At 31.4% G+C, this 19,479-nt stretch overlaps 3 protein-coding genes across 11 annotated transcripts in view; 2 read left to right on the forward strand and 1 right to left on the reverse strand.

Moving 5' to 3' along the window:
- The window catches only part of LOC129796090 (zinc finger protein 431-like), a 382,644-nt gene that overhangs the window by 346,352 nt on the left and 16,813 nt on the right, over positions 1 to 19,479 (forward strand). The window lies entirely within an intron of this gene.
- LOC129796188 (luciferin sulfotransferase-like) overlaps positions 1 to 19,479 on the forward strand; it is a 220,233-nt gene that overhangs the window by 183,941 nt on the left and 16,813 nt on the right. The gene's annotated exons all lie outside the window — the stretch shown is intronic.
- The window catches only part of LOC129796125 (endophilin-A), a 36,974-nt gene continuing 19,905 nt past the window's right edge, over positions 2,411 to 19,479 (reverse strand). For 2 of the 9 annotated variants that reach the window (XM_055837874.1, XM_055837876.1), the window contains 6 exons: positions 17,129 to 17,214; positions 16,738 to 16,841; positions 14,312 to 14,406; positions 10,641 to 10,703; positions 9,734 to 9,861; positions 2,411 to 8,436 (listed from right to left, as the gene is read on the reverse strand). In XM_055837874.1, coding sequence (XP_055693849.1) covers positions 8,314 to 8,436; positions 9,734 to 9,861; positions 10,641 to 10,703; positions 14,312 to 14,406; positions 16,738 to 16,841; positions 17,129 to 17,214 — 599 coding nt within the window. In that variant the 3' untranslated portion in view covers positions 2,411 to 8,313. Of the gene's footprint in view, positions 8,437 to 9,733; positions 9,862 to 10,640; positions 10,704 to 13,849; positions 14,407 to 16,737; positions 16,842 to 17,128; positions 17,230 to 19,479 lie in introns of all 9 variants that reach the window. The other 7 variants (XM_055837872.1, XM_055837870.1, XM_055837871.1 and 4 more) reach the window with 5 other exon arrangements.

Below are 19,479 nucleotides of genomic sequence, written 5' to 3' on the forward strand. Positions count from 1 at the left end.
ATTGATGTCAAAAAAAATTGCGAAACTCTAAAGAAAAAAAATCCTCAAAACATATTTTTTTGTATTGCAATCTGTATTATTTTTATTTTGTTCATTTTTTGTACTTTTTTTTTAAAGAAAAAAAAAGTTTTTTTTTTGTACAACAAACAAGACAAGAAAATAGAAATCCAATAGAATCTCAAACAATCCCACAAACACTTCATGCAGTAAAATGAAAACCCCCCGTTTTTCTTTTTATACTTGTACGTATACCATTTCCCCGCCCCCAACATCTTTCTGTAGAAATTAATAATTTAAATTGTAAGCAATTTAATTAGCAAGCCCAAAAATTGTTAATAAAAAAAATGATCAAATTGATCAAAATGTGTTCAAAACAGAAACTTATGATTTGTTACAATAAAATGAATTCAATGTAAATTTATAAAAAAAAATTCCTCTCTGGTTTTATTTTTCGCATACAAAGCGTGTGGAATTTGCCATCAATCGCCCACCATACCCACTCACCAGGAAATAATTGGATAAATGGAGGAATTTATTGAACAAAAGCCACGCGCTTTTGCAGGTATGTAGGACACCGGAGGGTTAGGTACACAGTTTAATAGGATAAAAAGAACTCTGTTTACACAGTTTTGTGTAAAGCTAAATTAATTTAAAACAAACAAATTGGGAATCATTGGAAACTTTAATATAATCATTGTAGAACAAATTGAAGCTATTAATTTCCAGTGAAAATGTTCAATTTATCAAATTAATAAAAAATCTCAAACATCTGATGATTTTCCGAAGATGTCTATAGAGGAAAATGGGCTAAATTTGGCCACTTTTGTTTTACCTTTTAACTTGTTTCTTCAAAAGTTAAAATAAACTTGAACACAAAAAAATATTAAAAAAGAACCACGTGACGGATATGAATGAAATTTTTTTTAAGATTAGAGGGTATGTTTAGCTCTCACTTGAATCCAAGTTTGTTCAAATCGGCCAACCACAGCCTGAGACATAGTCAAACTAGAATGGCTGTCACAACTGAACCGCTTGACCGATTTTCAAAAATTTAGCAGATTTAGAAAGGGAATTAAATTACCTTTCCAACGACAATCTATTCATCAAAGGTCAAAGTCAAAATTTGTGAAATCGTGAAAAAAACGCATTTACCTGGCTTTACCAAAATGGCTGCCAAGAAATAACGGGTTGACAGATTTTCAAAAATTTGTCAGTTTTGGAAAGGTGAGAAATGTACCTTTCTAAAACCAATGAATTTTTGAAAATTGGTTAACCACATCCGGAGATATTGGCATTTAAAAGAGAGCAATTCACAATCTGAGGAGTTAGTCCCCAAAGAGGTAACCAAATTTAATTTTTAAATTATCATAGGGCATTGTCAAAGGCTCAAGAAAAGCGTGGTCATTTCACGGAAAAGCGCTGGGAAATATACGAATTTTCACATTTTATGTAAAATCGGGGACAAACTTCTTTTATTTTTTTTCTTAATTTCTATTTAAATGTCTAAAAATATATTTAAACCATTTTTCTACAGTTGAAAACTCGCGAGATTTTCCGGCAGTCAACTTTTCTTTTGCTTCCCATTTCTCCAATATTTCACGTAACCAATTTTAACTTATATGATTTTGTAGGTTTTTAGATTATCTATCATTTGATATAGCACTTGCAGGGAAAATCCGCTGGGAAAACTTGCCTTCAAATAATTTTCCAAATTTAAGCACATTTTCACGTTAGAAAAAAAATAGGTAGGGGAGGGCGGGGCTAATAAAGTCACTTAAGGGTTTGGAAAAAGCGTAAAATATCATATTTCCTAGCTAGATAGAACAAAATGATCTGAGAAAGAGTTGTAGGGCAGTAAATTTCCTAAAGAAATGAGCTATACATTTCGTTTTATCTTTCTGGGAAATATGATATTTTGAGCTGTTTCTAAACCCTTAAGTGACTTTTTTAACCCCGCTCTCCCCTATTAAATTGATAATAAAAACAAACAAAAAACTTTCTAAAACCACCAACTAAAAGGGGTTTTAACTACCCTCCTCCAATTTTGCTACACTTTGCGTATGTTTTTGTTCTTTTCTTTTTGAAAGGAAAAGCAATAAATCTAGCTAATCGAACTGAGTGTGAATTTTCTAAGAGGGATAAACGCTATATTTTGTTTTTTTTTGTTGTTGTAAAAGCTAAAACTTTCCGGAGTTTATTCCACTTTTAGCGAATTCATTTCCATGTGGGTGCTACACACTCTAGAAGCTGTGTTCATCTACTCCAAGTAAACCTATGTCTCTCATCCTTACAGCTTTGCACGCGATCACAGCTAATCTCTTTTTGACTCATACGATTTTAAACCAAAAGGAAAAAACAGGAATCATCAAAGCTCCCCGCTCTGCTAAAATTATTTCCAGTAAAAAAAGCCTCAAGATTTTTTTTCTATATTTTCTTTATACTTATAATTATTTTCTTTACATGTAGATTTTTTCTTTTCAATAAAGTCCAACTAATTAATAGAAGTTACAGTATTTTTTATCATCATTAAACGCATCAAATTCAACATATTTTGTTTCTGCATTCTCATCTTCAGCATCAGACTATTTTGTTTTCTTTAATCCATTTTTTTCTTATCATCTCCTTTTCTATTTCATTAAAAAAATGGCTCAATTAGAAAAGAAAGAGGGAGAGTTTAGTTTACAATATGAATTTTAGAGAATTGGAGTTTTTTTTGCTGAATTTTTTAGAAAGAAAAAAAGAAGGAACACCGTTATGGATTTTTTTCTTCATTATTTCTCTTATTTTATATTATAAATTTAAGAAGGGTGGGAATATTTTTTTTTTCAATATATTTTTTAACATCTCTTTAATTGTTTTTTTTTTCACATGGACACATGCAGAAGATTTTTTTTTATGTTGTTGCAACAATAGAATTAATTATTCTTTCACTCTCGCAATAATCTCGGGTTTTTTTGCATAATGCCTTTAAAAGTTTTTTTGTTAATGTTATATTTTTTTTTATAACGAAGAAACACATTTAAAGTGTCTAAAATGGCAATATTTAGGTGATTTTTTTCTCTTCATTATAATATTCTTTGTCTCTATTTAATATATTTGTTTCCTTGCTCTTCTAGCGCTCATCTTACAAGAAAGTAAATTGTTTATTTTATTTTTTGTTTTTCTGTGGTGTAAAAGAAGAGTGAGGAATTGGTTTTTAAAAGGGGGTTAAGTATTTGAGTGTTTTGTTTAATGTTGAGGGGAATTTTTTATTCAATAATCAAATTTTTGTGACTAACTTCTGAATTGAGAGACTAAATAAATTAAATTTAAAAAAAAATAAACATAATTTTCCTTTCAATGAGTAGTCATGTTAGGCCTTTTAAACTTTGAAAATTTCAAATTTGAAATTAATGAACAACAAAAGAATTGCAATATGAAAATTAAACGAAAGAAAGCAAAATAAAATCAAAAAAATTGTGAAAAAAAAGTTTCTGAATAATTAAGAAACTTCTTCTTTTCAATGTTAGGAGCCAGACGTTACTTTGATATCCACCCACACAGCTAAAAACTTAGAAACAACGTAGAAAAATTCCAAAAAGCAAGAAAACGGTGAAAAAAACGAGAAAATAGTGAAAACATAAAATAAAGATTCGTAAAAAGAAAAATGTTTGATACTAAAACATATATCGAAAAATTAGGATAAAACAATGAGACTCAACGCAAAGAAAACTAATTAATATCAAAACCAGGAAAATTATGAAGATTTTCAATTTTTCGAATGTTTTTTTTTTATTAAATTTAATAAATAAATAATGTTATTTTGAAAATTTAGAAAAGAAATAATATCAAAAAGAATAAGTAAAAACATGCGTATTGAGTTAATACAATATTAGAAAATCAGTAAAAAGAGTAACTAAAGCCGCCCCTAAGTCTATTAATTATTTTAGCTGTGTTTCTTTCAGACACAGCTTTTGTGTACCGAGCAAAATCGAAAGTCGTCAGATCGGGCTCAAACTTGGTATGAGCACGAATTAGGGTCCCCACATTCCAAAAAACGTATGCGCCAAAAATAAGTTTTTTTCCGGCCGGCCGTCCGGATTATAAACTTAAATTGCAAGAGAACGGTGATAGATAGAGACTTGCGGTAAACGGCAAAGTTTAAATATCGACCTGAAGAAATCCGATTATGAAGTCAAATCCACCACCCCACCCCTCCGTCCGCCATTTTGGATAACCTCAAAATTTTGTTTTCGCTATATCTCAGCCGCTATTATAGCTAGAGGGCTGAAATTTTGATATGTTGTAGGGACCATCAAGAGCTTTCCAACGATACCTCATTTTCGAAAATCGGTCAAGCCGTTTAGTCAATATAGCCGCCACAATTTTTCATCGAAAATCGACCATAACTCGAAAACGGCTTGACCGATTTTGATCAACCCAGGCTCAAATGAAAGCTCTCAACAAACCCTACAACTCTCTAGAACATACGAAGTTTCAAAAGTGACCGCTAGGGGGCCAAAAATCAAAAACAAAATTTTCGATGAGTTTTCGATGAATATCTCGAAAACGCCATTATCGATTTGCTTCATTTTTTGATATGTTATAGCTGACCATATTATCTAGCTCCATGCCAAAAATGAAGAAAATCTATGTCGCCGTTCTCGAGATATAGCCTTCCAAAGTTGGCATGTCATATCTCGGGTTCTACAAGTCCGATTTTGATCAACTCAAGTGCAAATGAAAAGTTTCGTGAAGCCCTACAAATGGCTAGAACATTGCAAGTTCGAGAAATGACCGCGAGAGGCGCTAAAGTCAAAATCAATATTTTCGAAAATTTCGAACTCGAATATTTCGAAAATGCCATTATCGATTTACTTCATATTTTAATATATTATAGTTGAGGTTAAGACCTTTCCAACGATAGCTCAAACTCGAAAATCTATGGAGCCGTTCTCGAGATATGGCCTTCTAAAGATTTCTTAGGGTATGACTTTTCAACTTTTCCCGACTTTGCGCGTATTTAAATTAATTTGCGTTCTAGTTTGCTCTCACAAAATTGGTACACTGAAAGAAACACAGCTCCCGTAAGCTTGGTCAGCTTACCCGTACATTTCTACTTTCGCATGCGTTTTCTTATTTAACAAACTTGACAAAAAAATTAGGAGCTTCCTTAGCAGTCTCTATAATTCACAAAAAGTTAGATTTTATTGAATAAAGAATTCCGGGCGTAAGTTTTCTGATTTTTTAATATTTTTTCCGTTTAATTTTTAGTGTTTTGTTTTTTTTAAGATAAATTCAATAACTTTCATTATAATTTTTTTTTCTCATTTTCATAATAATTTTTTTGTTCATTAAATTATTTCTAGGTATTGTCATTTTGTTGTTTCTTTCTTCTTGCCGCTATTTGCATATTTCGCATTTTTTTATTCTTCCCATCATTCTAATATTTTTTTTCCTTTCAATCTTTCATGGCTTTCTGCATCGAGAAACTGACCGCATATCAATTTTTTAAAGGAGCTTCCTGATAGTGAAAATGGGGGATAGAAAAAGTGGAGTAAAAATGCTTTTTTTTTCTTAAGGGGGAAACCACATTTTTTCACATCATTAGTTTCACTATCAATTCTCTTTTTTAATTGACATTCTCGCGCATTTTTTCTCTCCTTTTTATCAGCAAATTTCACATAGATTTTTAATCTACATTCTCATTGCCTTTCACCCACTTCCCACGCAAAACGTATATAAGTATATAGCTTCTTCCTGTCGTTCTTCTCTTCTCTCTAATTCTTTTACAAAGAGCATCATCGCAATATTTTTTTTTCATTTGATAAATACAACTTTAAGTCATCAAATACAACATCTATATCATAATTTTTTATGCCTTTTTTCTCATCATGTTAATAAGAGATAAATATAGAATAGCGCGTGTTAAGAATATTTTTTGTTTTTTGTATCAATAAATCGGTAATTTCTTTACATTTTTTTTCATCTTCCATGTTTCTCAATGGTTTCATCTCACGAAAAGTTCATTAAATAGCATTTTTATGATTTTTTTTAATAGATTTTCTTTTAATTATTTATTAAATCGAAATTTTAAAGTGTAATATTTTTGTTTTGTTGTTTAAAAGAGTTTCATAATAAAATGGAGGGAGGGGAATTTTATTAATTTCTTTCAAATTCAATAATAAAAGAAGGAATTTATTTTTCAATATTTTTTTGTTGAAAAATATTTTTTAAATTTCTCAAAATCGAGTAAATAAATTGCTTTCCGTATTCTTTATTTGCTTTCGACGAAGGTCTTTCATTGAAAAACGTTCTAAATTATTTTTGGTTCAATTAAAAAATTATATTTAAAAACAATTTTAAAGGTTAAAAAAATCATTCAAAACTTTGCATGTCTATACAGAGTGGAGCGAATGAACTGCAATGAAATCGGGATTTATTATTGGAATTAAAAAAAATAGTATAGAAGTTTTCTTTAAAATCTTTTTTTTTTTTCATTTTTTTATATTTCGTCAATTTATTTTTTTCTAGGCCATTTGAGTCTCTTTCAGCCTCTGCTAGTTAGTTATCAGCATTAGAAAAAATTGCTTTTTGCATCAAGACATCCTTTGAAAGTATATAAATGTTTTTAATTAAAGTTATTAGTTTTTAATAAATAATTATCATTTTTTATTGATTAAAAAAACTCATTTTAATGTTTTTTTTTTTTTTTTCAAACAAATAACTCTTCCGGAACCCTGAAGGCCTCCAGACGAGTCAAACTGGCAGAGAAAACGTCAATTATATTCTTTTTAATTATAGTTTGTAAAACGAAGAAAAAATGTTTTATTTTGCTTTCAATTCTGCTCAGAGACTTTATTAATGACTCAAAAACTAATTTTTGGAAATATATTGAATTTTTTCCATTACAATTACCCCAGAGAACCAAAAAAAAACTTTTTTTTTAATTTTCCTTTAAGCCTGATTTAGAAATTGCTTAAAACTGTCAATTTTGAAACAAAAAAAAAAGATTTTTTTGCCAGATAATTAATAATAAATATTTATCTGTTCTGTATTATGTACTTCAATGGCCCCACTCTGTGCCGCTGTCTTATTTTTCTACTTTTAGCAAATCTTTCGCATTTTTTCCGCATTACTAACTTCTATCAAACTATTTACCGACCACTTTTCCTTCTCTGTGAAATGCAATAAATATTTTATTTTATTCATTTTTCATCTGACAATATTAATAAACCCTATCTAAATTACTTTTTTTTATAGTTTACACAATAACAAATTTTCTCTTTATTTTATACTTCATCGTAATATATCTTTGCAATTAACGTGAAGAAATCTCAAAATTACTATAATTTTAATATTTTTTTCCTTCAATTTAGTATAATTAAATTTACTTGAAAAAAAGGAGCAAAAAGTTCTATTTCTTCGTCTTAAAAATATTATACTTAATAAAGAAAAATCTTTAAAAAAAAATTCCACTTTCAATGGAGTTATAACACACACACGTCGCTCTCTAGAGGGGTTTCAAATGGCACAAATCTCCATTTTTTTTTGTCAACGATTCCTTCAACTTTCCAATATCTTTACTTCGGAATATTCACTCTCTTAAAGTTTCTCATACTAAATCCTTCCACATTTTATTTACAAGTCAATATAAACTTTGCAATGATTAAAAGAAATTCCTCTTGCTATGTACAAATAATACGATTGTGTACAAAAAAATATTTTCAACTAAATTCAACAGTTTAAAGTTTCGAGACAATATCTTATGACACGAAATAAATTGTTAAAAACAAACTTTAAAAAATAGAAATCTTCAATCTCTACAGAAGAATGTCTCGTATTGAATTTTATTTTAATTTTATATTAATTAAAAAAATCCTTTTTATCAACATTTCTTATAATTACAATAGAATTGAATCTCCCCCGTTAATCCATCCTATGCTGTCCCAACAATAATTTCGACTAGTAAAGATTTTTCTTCTTCGAGTGTGTAAAATCTTTTCAAAACTAACATTTCATCCCTGTGGAATTTTTTCACCTCTTGAACGTATTTTTCATGACCTTTCCTTCTTATTTCTTCGCAAACTTGTGTAATAAAGAAAATTCTTGTCATTAAATTTTTCGCAGTATTTACGAATTTTTCATCTCCTCAAAAAAAAGGTAAAATTACGTGGAAAGTACTTCATTCTGTCTTAAAATGTAGGTAAAGATAAATTAAAAAGAAGGTAGACTGATGTTTTTTTTCACCTGCTTCCTTGCATTCCGTGTGCTTCCGCTTTCTGGGAATTCGGGTGCTCCTTCGCATCCCAAGTCCAAGTTTTTCTTCTTTTCTTAGTTTGGCAATGGAACAACAACTTGAACGTATGATTGCGGGAAATACCCGGTTCGTCCATTTACACTGCCCTCATACCAATTTTCATCAACTCGATTTATTAGTTGAATTATATCATTTTCCTGGAAAAGAAAATTGTCACTCTTTTATTTAAATTTAATTTACAAAAGAAAATTTCTTAGAAGATTTATAAGAAAGTTGGTAATAGAAAAAATAAGAATTTTATCTAAGAATTCTGTCACTCTTCAAAAGACTTTAGTCAAAATAACAAAAGTAATCAGCGAAAATACATTTTAACAGAATATATTATTTTATTTTATTGATTTTTTTTAGATAAATTGACAGAATTTATTCAATAAAAACATTTTTAGAAACTCCAATTTAATCAGTCAAAAGGACTAAAGTTATTTGTTCAAATATACGAAACAGTCAAAATAACAGAATTGTTACACTAACTGATTTTTTTTAGCTTAATTAACAGAGTTTATTCAATAAAGATATTACGTTACGTTAAATGGGGTCCGGAGACTTTCATATCTTGTGCACTACGGCCCATGTGGGCCTATTGTGCATCCCCTTGCAATAAAGATATTTAAAAAAAAATCCAATTTAATTAGTCAAAAGAACTGAATTTATTTTAACCAATTTTCTTTAGCTCAATTGGCACAATCAATTCAATAAAAGGATAAAAAATCAAATTTAATGAGTAAAAAGAACTGAAGTTACAAAACTATAAAAAAGTAATTCGATTAAAAAAATCAAATGAAACAGTCAAAAGCTCAAAAGGTTTTCAATGAACGAATAACATAGAAGATTGAAATACTTTTTTTAAGAGAAGTTTTCAGATTTGTCATAATATCAACAGTTGATCACGGATTAGAATTGGTCAAGAAAACAGAAATAATTTTGTGGAAAATGACAGAATAATTCAGTCAAATTTCTTTTCGCCAAAGTGTTTCCACCATTTGAATTGGTCAAAACATTTTATCGTTGAATAGATTTATTGTTAAATGTCCATCACCAATTGAATTAAACAAAATGACAAAAATTTTAACAGAAGTACATTGATAACATTAATTAGGTAGGTACATCAATTGATAAAAGATATTTGATAATTACTTTTGTTAAATGACCTGAAGCTTTTTTAATAGTGATGAATGAGTATTTCAGAATAATCAAAAGAACAACATATATAAACTTATATCAGGTACAAAAAAATGAAAAATAAATGAATATAAAATGCATTGAATTTAATAAAATAAATCCGCTCAAAGGCTTTTTTGAACTTTCAATATAAAAAACTCTGGCATTTGTGGAATAAAATCCTCTTCCAAATAATTACAAACATTTTTTTTTTAATTTTCAATTTACCCAGCATAAAATATGAGGAACATAGCATAAAACCTGATAATGACTTACCTTGAATCCCAATTCTCCTGGATTTTCTGGCTCAAAATCGTACAGAGCAGAACAACACGGTCCATTGGGACGCTGTGGTTGTGCTGGAGCTTTTGCCGGTGATCGCATCGGTGATGGAAGTGGCGATGCTGTTGATAAAAAGAATAAAATATCCCTTTTAGTTGGTTATATCTCATTTGAAAGCCGCATGGGTGCCGTCAAAGGCAATGAAAAGCAAACAGAGACACATTTTTTATCAAACAGAGGGACATGTAATAAAATTTCTCACATAAAAGGCGCAAAATTAAATGCACAGCAACACACGCGTGGTAAAATGAAACCTCACGTATAATTAGAGGGAAATCCATTGGAAAAATTCATTAAATTGATCCTGATTGGGAAATGTAGGAAAAACATGCACGAAACGAAAAAAAAATCAATGGAAAAATAATTGGAGGAAATTCATAAAAGAGAAATGAACGTAATTTAAAAGAAAAATTTGCAATTGATTGAATAAAAGCAAAGCGAAGGGAATATTGGGAAAATATTAATGATACAATTTGAGAGCTTTTCGAGCTTTTCATATTTGTAGGAACAAAATAATCATGTTAAAATAAATCCAGAAAAATTCGAAGAGGTAATCTCATCAAACAGAACTATGCAAAAAGGCACTGAGAATTGATACAATACGATTCAATTTAATTACAATTTGCAGCATCAATAATTTTTCCTATTGACGTAATGGAAAAGCTCCCAATAGCATAATGCTTATTCATTTATGGAATTACATAAAAAATTCTCTTTTCCTTCAGCTCAGAAGGGGGAACAAAAATGGAAAATATTTTTCATGCAGAAAATTTTAAGAAAAATGCACAATATCAAATTCTTTTGACGTTATAATATTCATAAAATTTTGCCATCATCCTACCATTCGTGGAACGAGCCTGTGCTGGACCATTTCCGGCCAATTCCAGATGACTGGGTTTACTGACTACAAGACATGGAAGAAGGAGAATGATATTTTGGAAGAGAATGTGAGAAAATATGCATTGAAATGGATACATGTTGTGTGTCATATACGCCGAGCTATTCTTGCTTTTACCAGGATGGATGAGGATTTTGTGGGAAGTACCAGGAGATTGTGGCTAAGAATGAGATAATGTAAATGTTCCAGTGATATCCCAACACCATTGTATGTTATCATGTCTCTCACATTGTTTTACAATATAATTGACCACGCTCTATGAAAAGCATCATTTGCAGACACACCAAGCGCATGGTCCATAATGCACGCATTACAAACCTCCCAAGTGTCTCTATCAGAAAATCCCTTATAGGTGGGAGAACTCTCCATTTTCATGCGGTTTTCTTAGCCATTATGTAATAATTTGCAGAAAAATAATTGATAACAATTTCCTTCAATATTAAATTCAATCAATTAATGTTGTAATTGTTTTACTTAAGAAGGTTTTGATAAAAATAACTATATGCTAAGATAGGTACTGCCCGACATTTTATTAAAGGGACCTGAGGACTTAAAATCGTCTCTATAGATACTAAAAAGGATTTTAATGGTCACAAATTAAAAAAAAATCTTTAGGTACAAGAAACTAAAAAACCAAAGCCTAATTTAAGTAAAATCTGGTCTGAGTCCCAACTAAGAAAAAACTTAAGTCTGGCTAAAAAAAATAGGTCTCGCTTTGAAAGCTAAGGCCTAGTTTAGCTACTAAACCCAGCATGAAAAATTAGGTCCCAGTTTAAGAACACATAAGCCTGGTTTAAGAAAACTTAGGCTTAACTTCGATTATTTATATCCAGCCTAAAATAGACTACAAACTTTGCCAGAAAACAAAAGCTTGTATTAAGAAAACTTGGGTATTACTTAAAAATTAAATCTTGCTGAAAAAACTAAACGTTGACTAAAAATTTAAGTCTGGCTTAAGAAAACTTGAGCAAGGTTTCAGAAAACTTAGGCTGAGCTTAAAGAATTTGAGCCTAGCTTGAAATACTAAACATTTTCCCTAAACTTAAATCTAGGGTGGAATTCACTACTCAGTCGGGTTCAAAAATTTAAGTCGATTTTTAAGTCGGTCTTAAAATTTGTAAATCTGTCTTAAAATTTGTAAGTCGGTCTTAAAATTTTTAAGTCAGATTAACAAATTGCATATTTTTCAATAAATTTTACAAATTTTGATATTCGGAGATTGTCAGATGCACTTATTGGAACTTAAAAAATTAAATGTACTGGTAAGCTGACCAAGCTTACGAGAGCTGTGTTTCTTTCAGTGTACCAATTTTGTGAGAGCAAACTAGAGCGCGAATTAATTTAAATACGCACAAAGTCGGGAAAAGTTGAAAAGTCATCTCCCAAGAAATCTTTAAAACGCCATATCTTGGGAACGGCTCCATAGATTTTCGAGTTTGAGCTATCGTTGGAAAGGTCTTAACCTCAACTATAACATATTAAAATATGAAGTAAATCGATAATGGCATTTTCGAAATATTTGAGTTCGAAATTTTCGAAATTTTTGATTTTGACTATAGCGCCTCTCGCGGTCATTTCTCGAAGTTGCAATGTTCTAGACATTTGTAGGGTTTCACATATAGAACCCGAGATATGACATGTCAAAGTTGGAACTCAATATTTTCAAAATGGCGACATAAATTTTTTTCATTTTTTTTTTATAAATAAATGTTATAGTAGGCTATAATATATCAAAATATGAAGCAAATCGATAATGGCGTTTTCGAGATATTCATCGAAAACTCATCGAAAATTTTGTTTTTGATTTTTGGCCCCCTAGCGGTCACTTTTGAAACTTCGGATGTTCTAGAAAGTTGTAGGGTTTGTTGAGAGCTTTCATTTGAGCCCGGGTTGATCAAAATCGGTCAAGCCGTTTTCGAGTTATGGTCGATTTTCGATGAAAATTGTGGCGGCCATATTGACAAAACAGCTTGACCAATTTTCGAAAATAAGGTATCGTTGGAAAGGTCTTGATGTCCCCTACAACATATCAAAATTTCAGATTTTTAGCTATAATAGGGGCTGAGATATAGGCAAAACAAAATTTTGAGGTCATTCAAAATGGCGGACGGGGGGGGTGGGGGGTAAAATTTGACATCATAATCGGATGTCTTCCAGTCGATATATAAACTTTGCCGTTTACCGAAAGTCTCTATCTATTACCGTTCTCTTGCAATTTAGCGTTATACTACGGACAGCCGGAAAAAATTTTTTTGGCGCATACGTTTTTTGGAATGTGGGGACCCTAAGTCGTGCTCATCCCAAGTTTGAGCCCGATCTAACTTCTTTCGATTTTGCTCGGTACACAAAAGCTGTGTCTGAAAGAAACACAGCTAAAAGTGTACTTACTGCTGATTTTTTAAAGTTCCAATCTGACAATCTCCAAACATCAAAATTTGTAGAATGTTAATCTGACTTAAAACCTTAAGACCTTAACTTAAATTTTTAAGCCCGACTGAGTAGTGAATTCTACTCCTAGTTTAAGAAAACTCAATCATGGTTTCAGACAAGTAAGACTGAACTTAAGAAACTTGAGTCTACTTTAAAAAAACTAAACCTTACTTAAAAACTTAAGACCTGATGGAAGAAATCTTAGATCTAGTTTGAAAACCAAATAAATTCAAGCTTATACAATAAATCTTGCTTTAAGAAAATTAAACCCTTGCTTAAGAAAATGGGTTATTTGTAGGTTTTCTTTGAAATAAAATGAGTGTAAACTTTTCCTTTCATTTTTAATGATTTTTGTTGAGAGGAAAAAAATCTTTCCAATCAAACAACTTCATTTCAACGATTTTATCTGTAAATAAGAGTTGACTTATAATCAATATTCCGCTCTAAATAAAAAAAATTTAAATTATAATTTTGTGAAAATTAGCCTATCCTTAATATCACTTCGCCTTAATCACATATGAAAGAGATGAAAAAAATCCCACCAAACAAAGCATAAAAAACCAATAAAATATTTACACAGAAAGTAAAATCATCGTGAATCCACCACCAGATAGAGAGAGAGAGAGAAATACATGGTACCCCTCGTGGAAGGGAACCAGTAATGAGCAATTGTGAAAAGAAACAATAAAAGGAAAAAATAAATAAACCAAAACATAATTCACCTGACCAGGGATCGTTGTTGAAGTTGGAATTGTGCGTGATGACGGAGGAGGGGTTTGAGGAAGTGGAAATTGATCTGCTGGTGGGATTCCTTCGGCTGGCAGTGCTCCTGGCAGCTGGAGCAGGTTGCGGTGGTGCTGGCAAATCCCACGCATTTAGCCATTGATCCGCAACACCTGACACATAGTACGGATTCTTCGTGTGACTGTTGAAGCTACTGCTACTCCTGCTGGCATTTGTTTGCCCATTTTGCCCATTTGATTGACGCTTCGAGGATAAACTCTGTTGTGACCCATACATTTTACTCCTTGTAAAATTACCACCATCTGTACTACCGCCGAGAGCACCACCAGCTGATCCACCAGCAGATCGACTCGTAGAGAGATTTTGCTGTGAACTGTACATATTTTGATTTCGGGACGAGGAAGATAGCTCAGGATGGGAATTTTGTAAATGACGCCCACCGTTCAAGCCATCCATTGAGAGTCCTTCAATGTTCAAATCTGCCAATGTTTTCGGCACAAATTCCGTCTTTGGGCGACATTCAGCTTCCTCTCGCCTTAAAAAAAAAGAAGCATAATTAAAGAATCATTTTGTTTACAATTTCCCTTAAATAAAGAACAAATTCTCTCATTTTCTTGTTTACTGTTCATTTTGCGGTATTTATTCGAAAATAAATTTCAACGAGCTGCTCAACATAATTATTTATTAAGAGATAATTTTTTAGAAAAAAAAATGTAGGGGAACGTCGCTCAATTCTGACCTCTTTGTGTTTTTTTTCTAATCCACAATTAACACTGGAAGATTTTGCTAGCCAAAGTTGCTAATTCGATTTTTAGCTGTGTTTCTTTCAGACACAGCTTTTGTGTACCGAGCAAAATCGAAAGTCGTCAGATCGGGCTCAAACTTGGGATGAGCACGAATTAGGGTCCCTACATTCCAAAAAACGTATGCGCCAAAAATAAGTTTTTTTCCGGCCGGCCGTTCGGCCCTCCGGATTATAAACTTAAATTGCAAGAGAACGGTGATAGATAGAGACTTGCGGTAAACGGCAAAGTTTAAATAACTTAAATAACGTTTAAATAACGTCAAATTTTACCCCCCACCCCCGCGTCCGCCATTTTGAATAACCTCAAAATTTTGTTTTCGCTATATCTCAACCCTGGTAATAGCTAAAAATCTGAAATTTTTATATGTTGTAGGGGCCATCAATACCTTTCCAACGATACCTCATTTTCGAAAATCGGTCAAGCCGTTTAGTCAATATGGCCGCCACAATTTTTCATCGAAAATCGACCATAACTCGAAAACGGCTTGACCGATTTTGATCAACCCAGGGTCAAATGAAAGATCTCAACAAACCCTACAACTCTCTAGAACATCCGAAGTTTTGAAAGTGACTGCTAGGGGGCCAAAAATCAAAAACAAAATTTTCGATGAGTTTTCGATGAATATCTCGAAAACGACGACATAATTTTTTTTTTCATTTTTTGATATGTTGTAGCCGACCATATTATCTAGCTTCATGCCAAAAATGAAGAAAATCTATGGATCCGTTCTCGAGATATAGCCTTCCAAAGTTGGCATGTCATATCTCGGGTTCTACAAGTCCGATCTTGATCAACTCAAGCGCAAATGAAAGGTTTCGTGAAACCCTACAAATGTCTAGAACATTGCAACTTCGAGAAATGACCGCAAGAGGAGCTAAAGTCAAAAACAAAGTTTTCGAAAATTTCGAACTCGAATTTTTCGAAAATGGCGACATAAATTTTTTTCAGTTTTCGATATGTTATAGCTGACTTCGAGACCTTTAAAACAAAAAAAAATTTATGAAAATCTATGGATCCGTTCTCGAGATATAGCCTTCTAAAGATTTCTTAGGGTATGACTTTTCAACTTTTCCCGACTTTGCGCGTATTTAAATTAATTCGCGTTCTAGTTTGCTCTCACAAAATTGGTACACTGAAAGAAACACAGCTCCCGTAAGCTTGGTCAGCTTACCAGTACATTTGTTTTTGTTTTTAGCGCCTCTTGCGGATGTTTTTGGAACTTGAAATGTTCTAGACAGTTGTAGAGCTTCGCAATACCTTTCATTTGATACCAAGATGATCAAAATCGATCGAGACGTTCGCGAGTTATATTGAAAAAACACTTTTTGCTTTAGGCCGCCATATTTGCTAAACCGCTTGACCGATTTTCAAGTATGCATTGTTGATGTAAAAGTATCACTGAGCTCTACAACATACTAAAATTTCAGACCTCTAGCTATAAAGGAAGTGGTTGACAGTATTTCAAAATGGCGGACGGCGGCCATCTTGGATTTTGAAAATGCAAAAAAATGAAATTTTACACCCACATTTCTATAGAAAACTTCAAACCGGAAGTCTCTATATGTTACCGTTCTCGAGCTATAAGGCAAAGTTTGGACCACCGGCCGGCAGGCCGGATCAAAAATTTTCCACCACCATTTTCGTAATGTGGGATGTCTAAAACGTGCTCATACCAAGTTTGAGCCCGATCTGAGGTGGTCGGTTTTTCCGACGATTACAATACTTGGTGTTGGCCACGAAGTGGAACACCAACTAATAGATTTCTATTTAATATCATTTTTTCCACTCTTTACAGACCTCTGTAGGTCTGAATTAGGCCACATACCCCTATGTGTTCTGAATATAAAATGTAGAAGACAAAATTAAATAAAATAATATTTGTTCTCAGTCTTTACTCTCCATAAATAACATTATTAATGTTTTATTAAATAAGGATAATTTCATTGTGCAAGAATTTCTCGAGAATGCCTCCCTCCTATAGAAACCCAAACACAGGAGGAATAGAATTTAATTAATTATGAGCAGCTCATGGAAATAAAAAAAAATCTTGGAAGACTCACTTTGCCTGGAGTGTTTCAACGAGACATTTTAGCACCTCAGTACACTGTTGGTGATAATCCAGCAATCCTTCGGAGAATGTCACGAGTTGACTCACTTGTTCCACCTATTTGGTCCATCCAGCACATCCCCCACATACGAAGCACCATCGCCAAACAACAAATGTTTCCCCCCGGAAAGAAAGATCGAAGAAGACAGAGACGCATCCCGGAATTTTATTTCGTGTCACGGAAATAAAATTTTTTTGCATTTTTTTTTTTGCCCAGGATGAATCATTAAATTATGTTAGAAAAAAACATTCTTTGTCTTTTAGACGATATCCAGGCACAACATTTAGAAATTTCTTTTAAAATTAGATAAAAAAATGAATAAAGATAAATTCTCAATACTCACATCATTCTCTAATAAATTGAACATTCCCATTTGGGCTAAATGTAATGATTCGGCGAATTTCTCTTCAGCACTTCGAATCTCATCGTCTGTAATGTGAGAACCTGGCGTTTGGTACGATTTTGCGGATTTTCGACATAGATTTTTTTTTGTTCGCATTATGCGAAACATAGTTGTGTACATAATTTTGCAAAATTTATCAACAATTTTACACAGATTTGTTTTTTTTTTTTTTCATCACAATATTACCACAAAAGCAAAATAAGATGATTTTTTTTTCAGTGTAAAAAAAATAATGTCAGCAACAAATAAAAAGATGATGATGAAATCCAAAAGGGATAATTGTGTTGGATCATCGAGCATAAAAAACACACAGCATAAATAAAGTGGGCGCCAAGAAGCGGGATGAAACGGAAAAAATACATGAAAAAAAAGAAGAAAAATAATGGAAATAAATTAATAAAAAAATAAGACATTTCTATATAGCAACTTCTATGCAAATATATTATGTGCAATAAGTATGTTGAAAGTTGTGGATATATAATCTCTCGAGAATTCCTTCATATTATATTATAGTTGAATGCAATATTTCAATTAAATTTATACCAGCACATTACGTATAGTTTCCTTTAAAGTTACAATACGACGTGCGCGAAGATTATGAACCATATTCCTATCTTTTAACACAGGAATATGGTTCATAATCTTCGGGTGCGTCGAATACTACTGCCAAACATTTGTGAGGATACTTTAACAGTGATGGTCATGTCAATTACGTCATACATAAAAAAAATTAAATTACATCACAAATAATTCGATTATTTCATTATAATTTTCGATTGAATTAAAAAGCTCATTCAGTTAATTAGGAACGTGACCAAAAATCTATTAATATGGGTTTATTTATACTTAAAATAATCGCTTCTCTACCTAAATGACATATAAAGATTGATTAAGAAAAAGAACTTACATAGAAGTTGAGGTTTACGAGAAATGAGGTTATAAAACCGTATTAATGAACGTTGCAATTTAAATAAGCAACTTTGGACAATTTGTACAATTCTACACACAGAAAAATGAGGTCTAAAAGTGCGATTAGTGAGGTTAATATTTTGCGAGTAACTCCACTCGCATTCGTAAACATCGAAGTTTTATTTTCATTGAAATTTGCATTAGACAAATGCGAGTCAAAGTATCGGTTTCCACTCACATTCGACTAATGCGAAAAGTTATTCTGTGTGTAACGTTTGACGTGTTCATCATTCAATAACTCTTTTTTAACGTTTGACATTCATTTTCAACATTATCTAACATTTGCTCAGTGCTCAACATTTCTTTTCTAACACTTAACGTTCGTTTTTTTTCAAATGTTTGGTTTTTCAAAAATTTTACATTAATTTCAATGTTTGACATTTTTTTACTGTCGTTTGAGATTTCTTTTTAAAATCATTGACATTTTTTTTATATGTGGAAATTCTTTTTAAAATTTCTTCATGAAAATTTTAGCAAGAAAACAATTTCTTTAAACCTCAGGCAAAAAAAAATCTAAATTGCCTAATCAACTAGAATTGCCTAATCACTTAAACAACATATCTTGCTAAATTACTGTGATAAATACATTTGTTTTATTATTTTCAACTAAATTATATTTCTTATTCGACTTTTGGAACATTTTATTTGTTTTTTAGGTTTTGTATTTCCCATATTTTGTATTTACACTCTTTCATCGTAATTTTCCCCAAATAATTGTTTAGACGCTAAAAAGTTTGCGAGTTAGTTCACTCGCATATGTAGACGACGAATATTTTTTCTCTCTGTGTATATCTTCAAACAATTTATCCCTTTTGTTGACCATCACTGTATTACCTACTTATCTGTATCAAATTACTAAATCAAATTTCAATTGATTTTCCCTTTTGGGAAAATTAAGCTCATCATTTGATTGCATTTTCCAAATTAATTATATTAAATTACTGTGTAAGAAAATCTCTTCTAGGAATGAGAGAAAGATTGAAAACGCCCACGAACTTCCTGAGAAAATTCCCTTTCTTGCTTTCGGTGTCAGTAAAGAAATTTATAGCCATATTTTATGGGTTATGTTTTAGAGTTTTCTATTAGGCAAATAAAGTTAAAAATGCTTAATTTTTTCTCATCAATTTCCAAAAGGAATTCTCGTGAGATTACTTTTCTATAGAATTATTTTTCATTCACAAAAAAATAAAGAAAATAATTAAAGGCTGATCTTCCAATTTCTTACTCATGAATAAGGATATTTTTTTTGTTTTTCAAGCATAACAAAATAAGTAACATCCACCCATTTCTTTACAAAATAAATTCTCTTTTTGTTGCAGTTT

The sequence above is a fragment of the Lutzomyia longipalpis genome, chromosome 4 (genome assembly GCF_024334085.1).
Source record: "Lutzomyia longipalpis isolate SR_M1_2022 chromosome 4, ASM2433408v1".
In the NCBI taxonomy this organism is placed as follows: domain Eukaryota; kingdom Metazoa; phylum Arthropoda; class Insecta; order Diptera; family Psychodidae; genus Lutzomyia; species Lutzomyia longipalpis.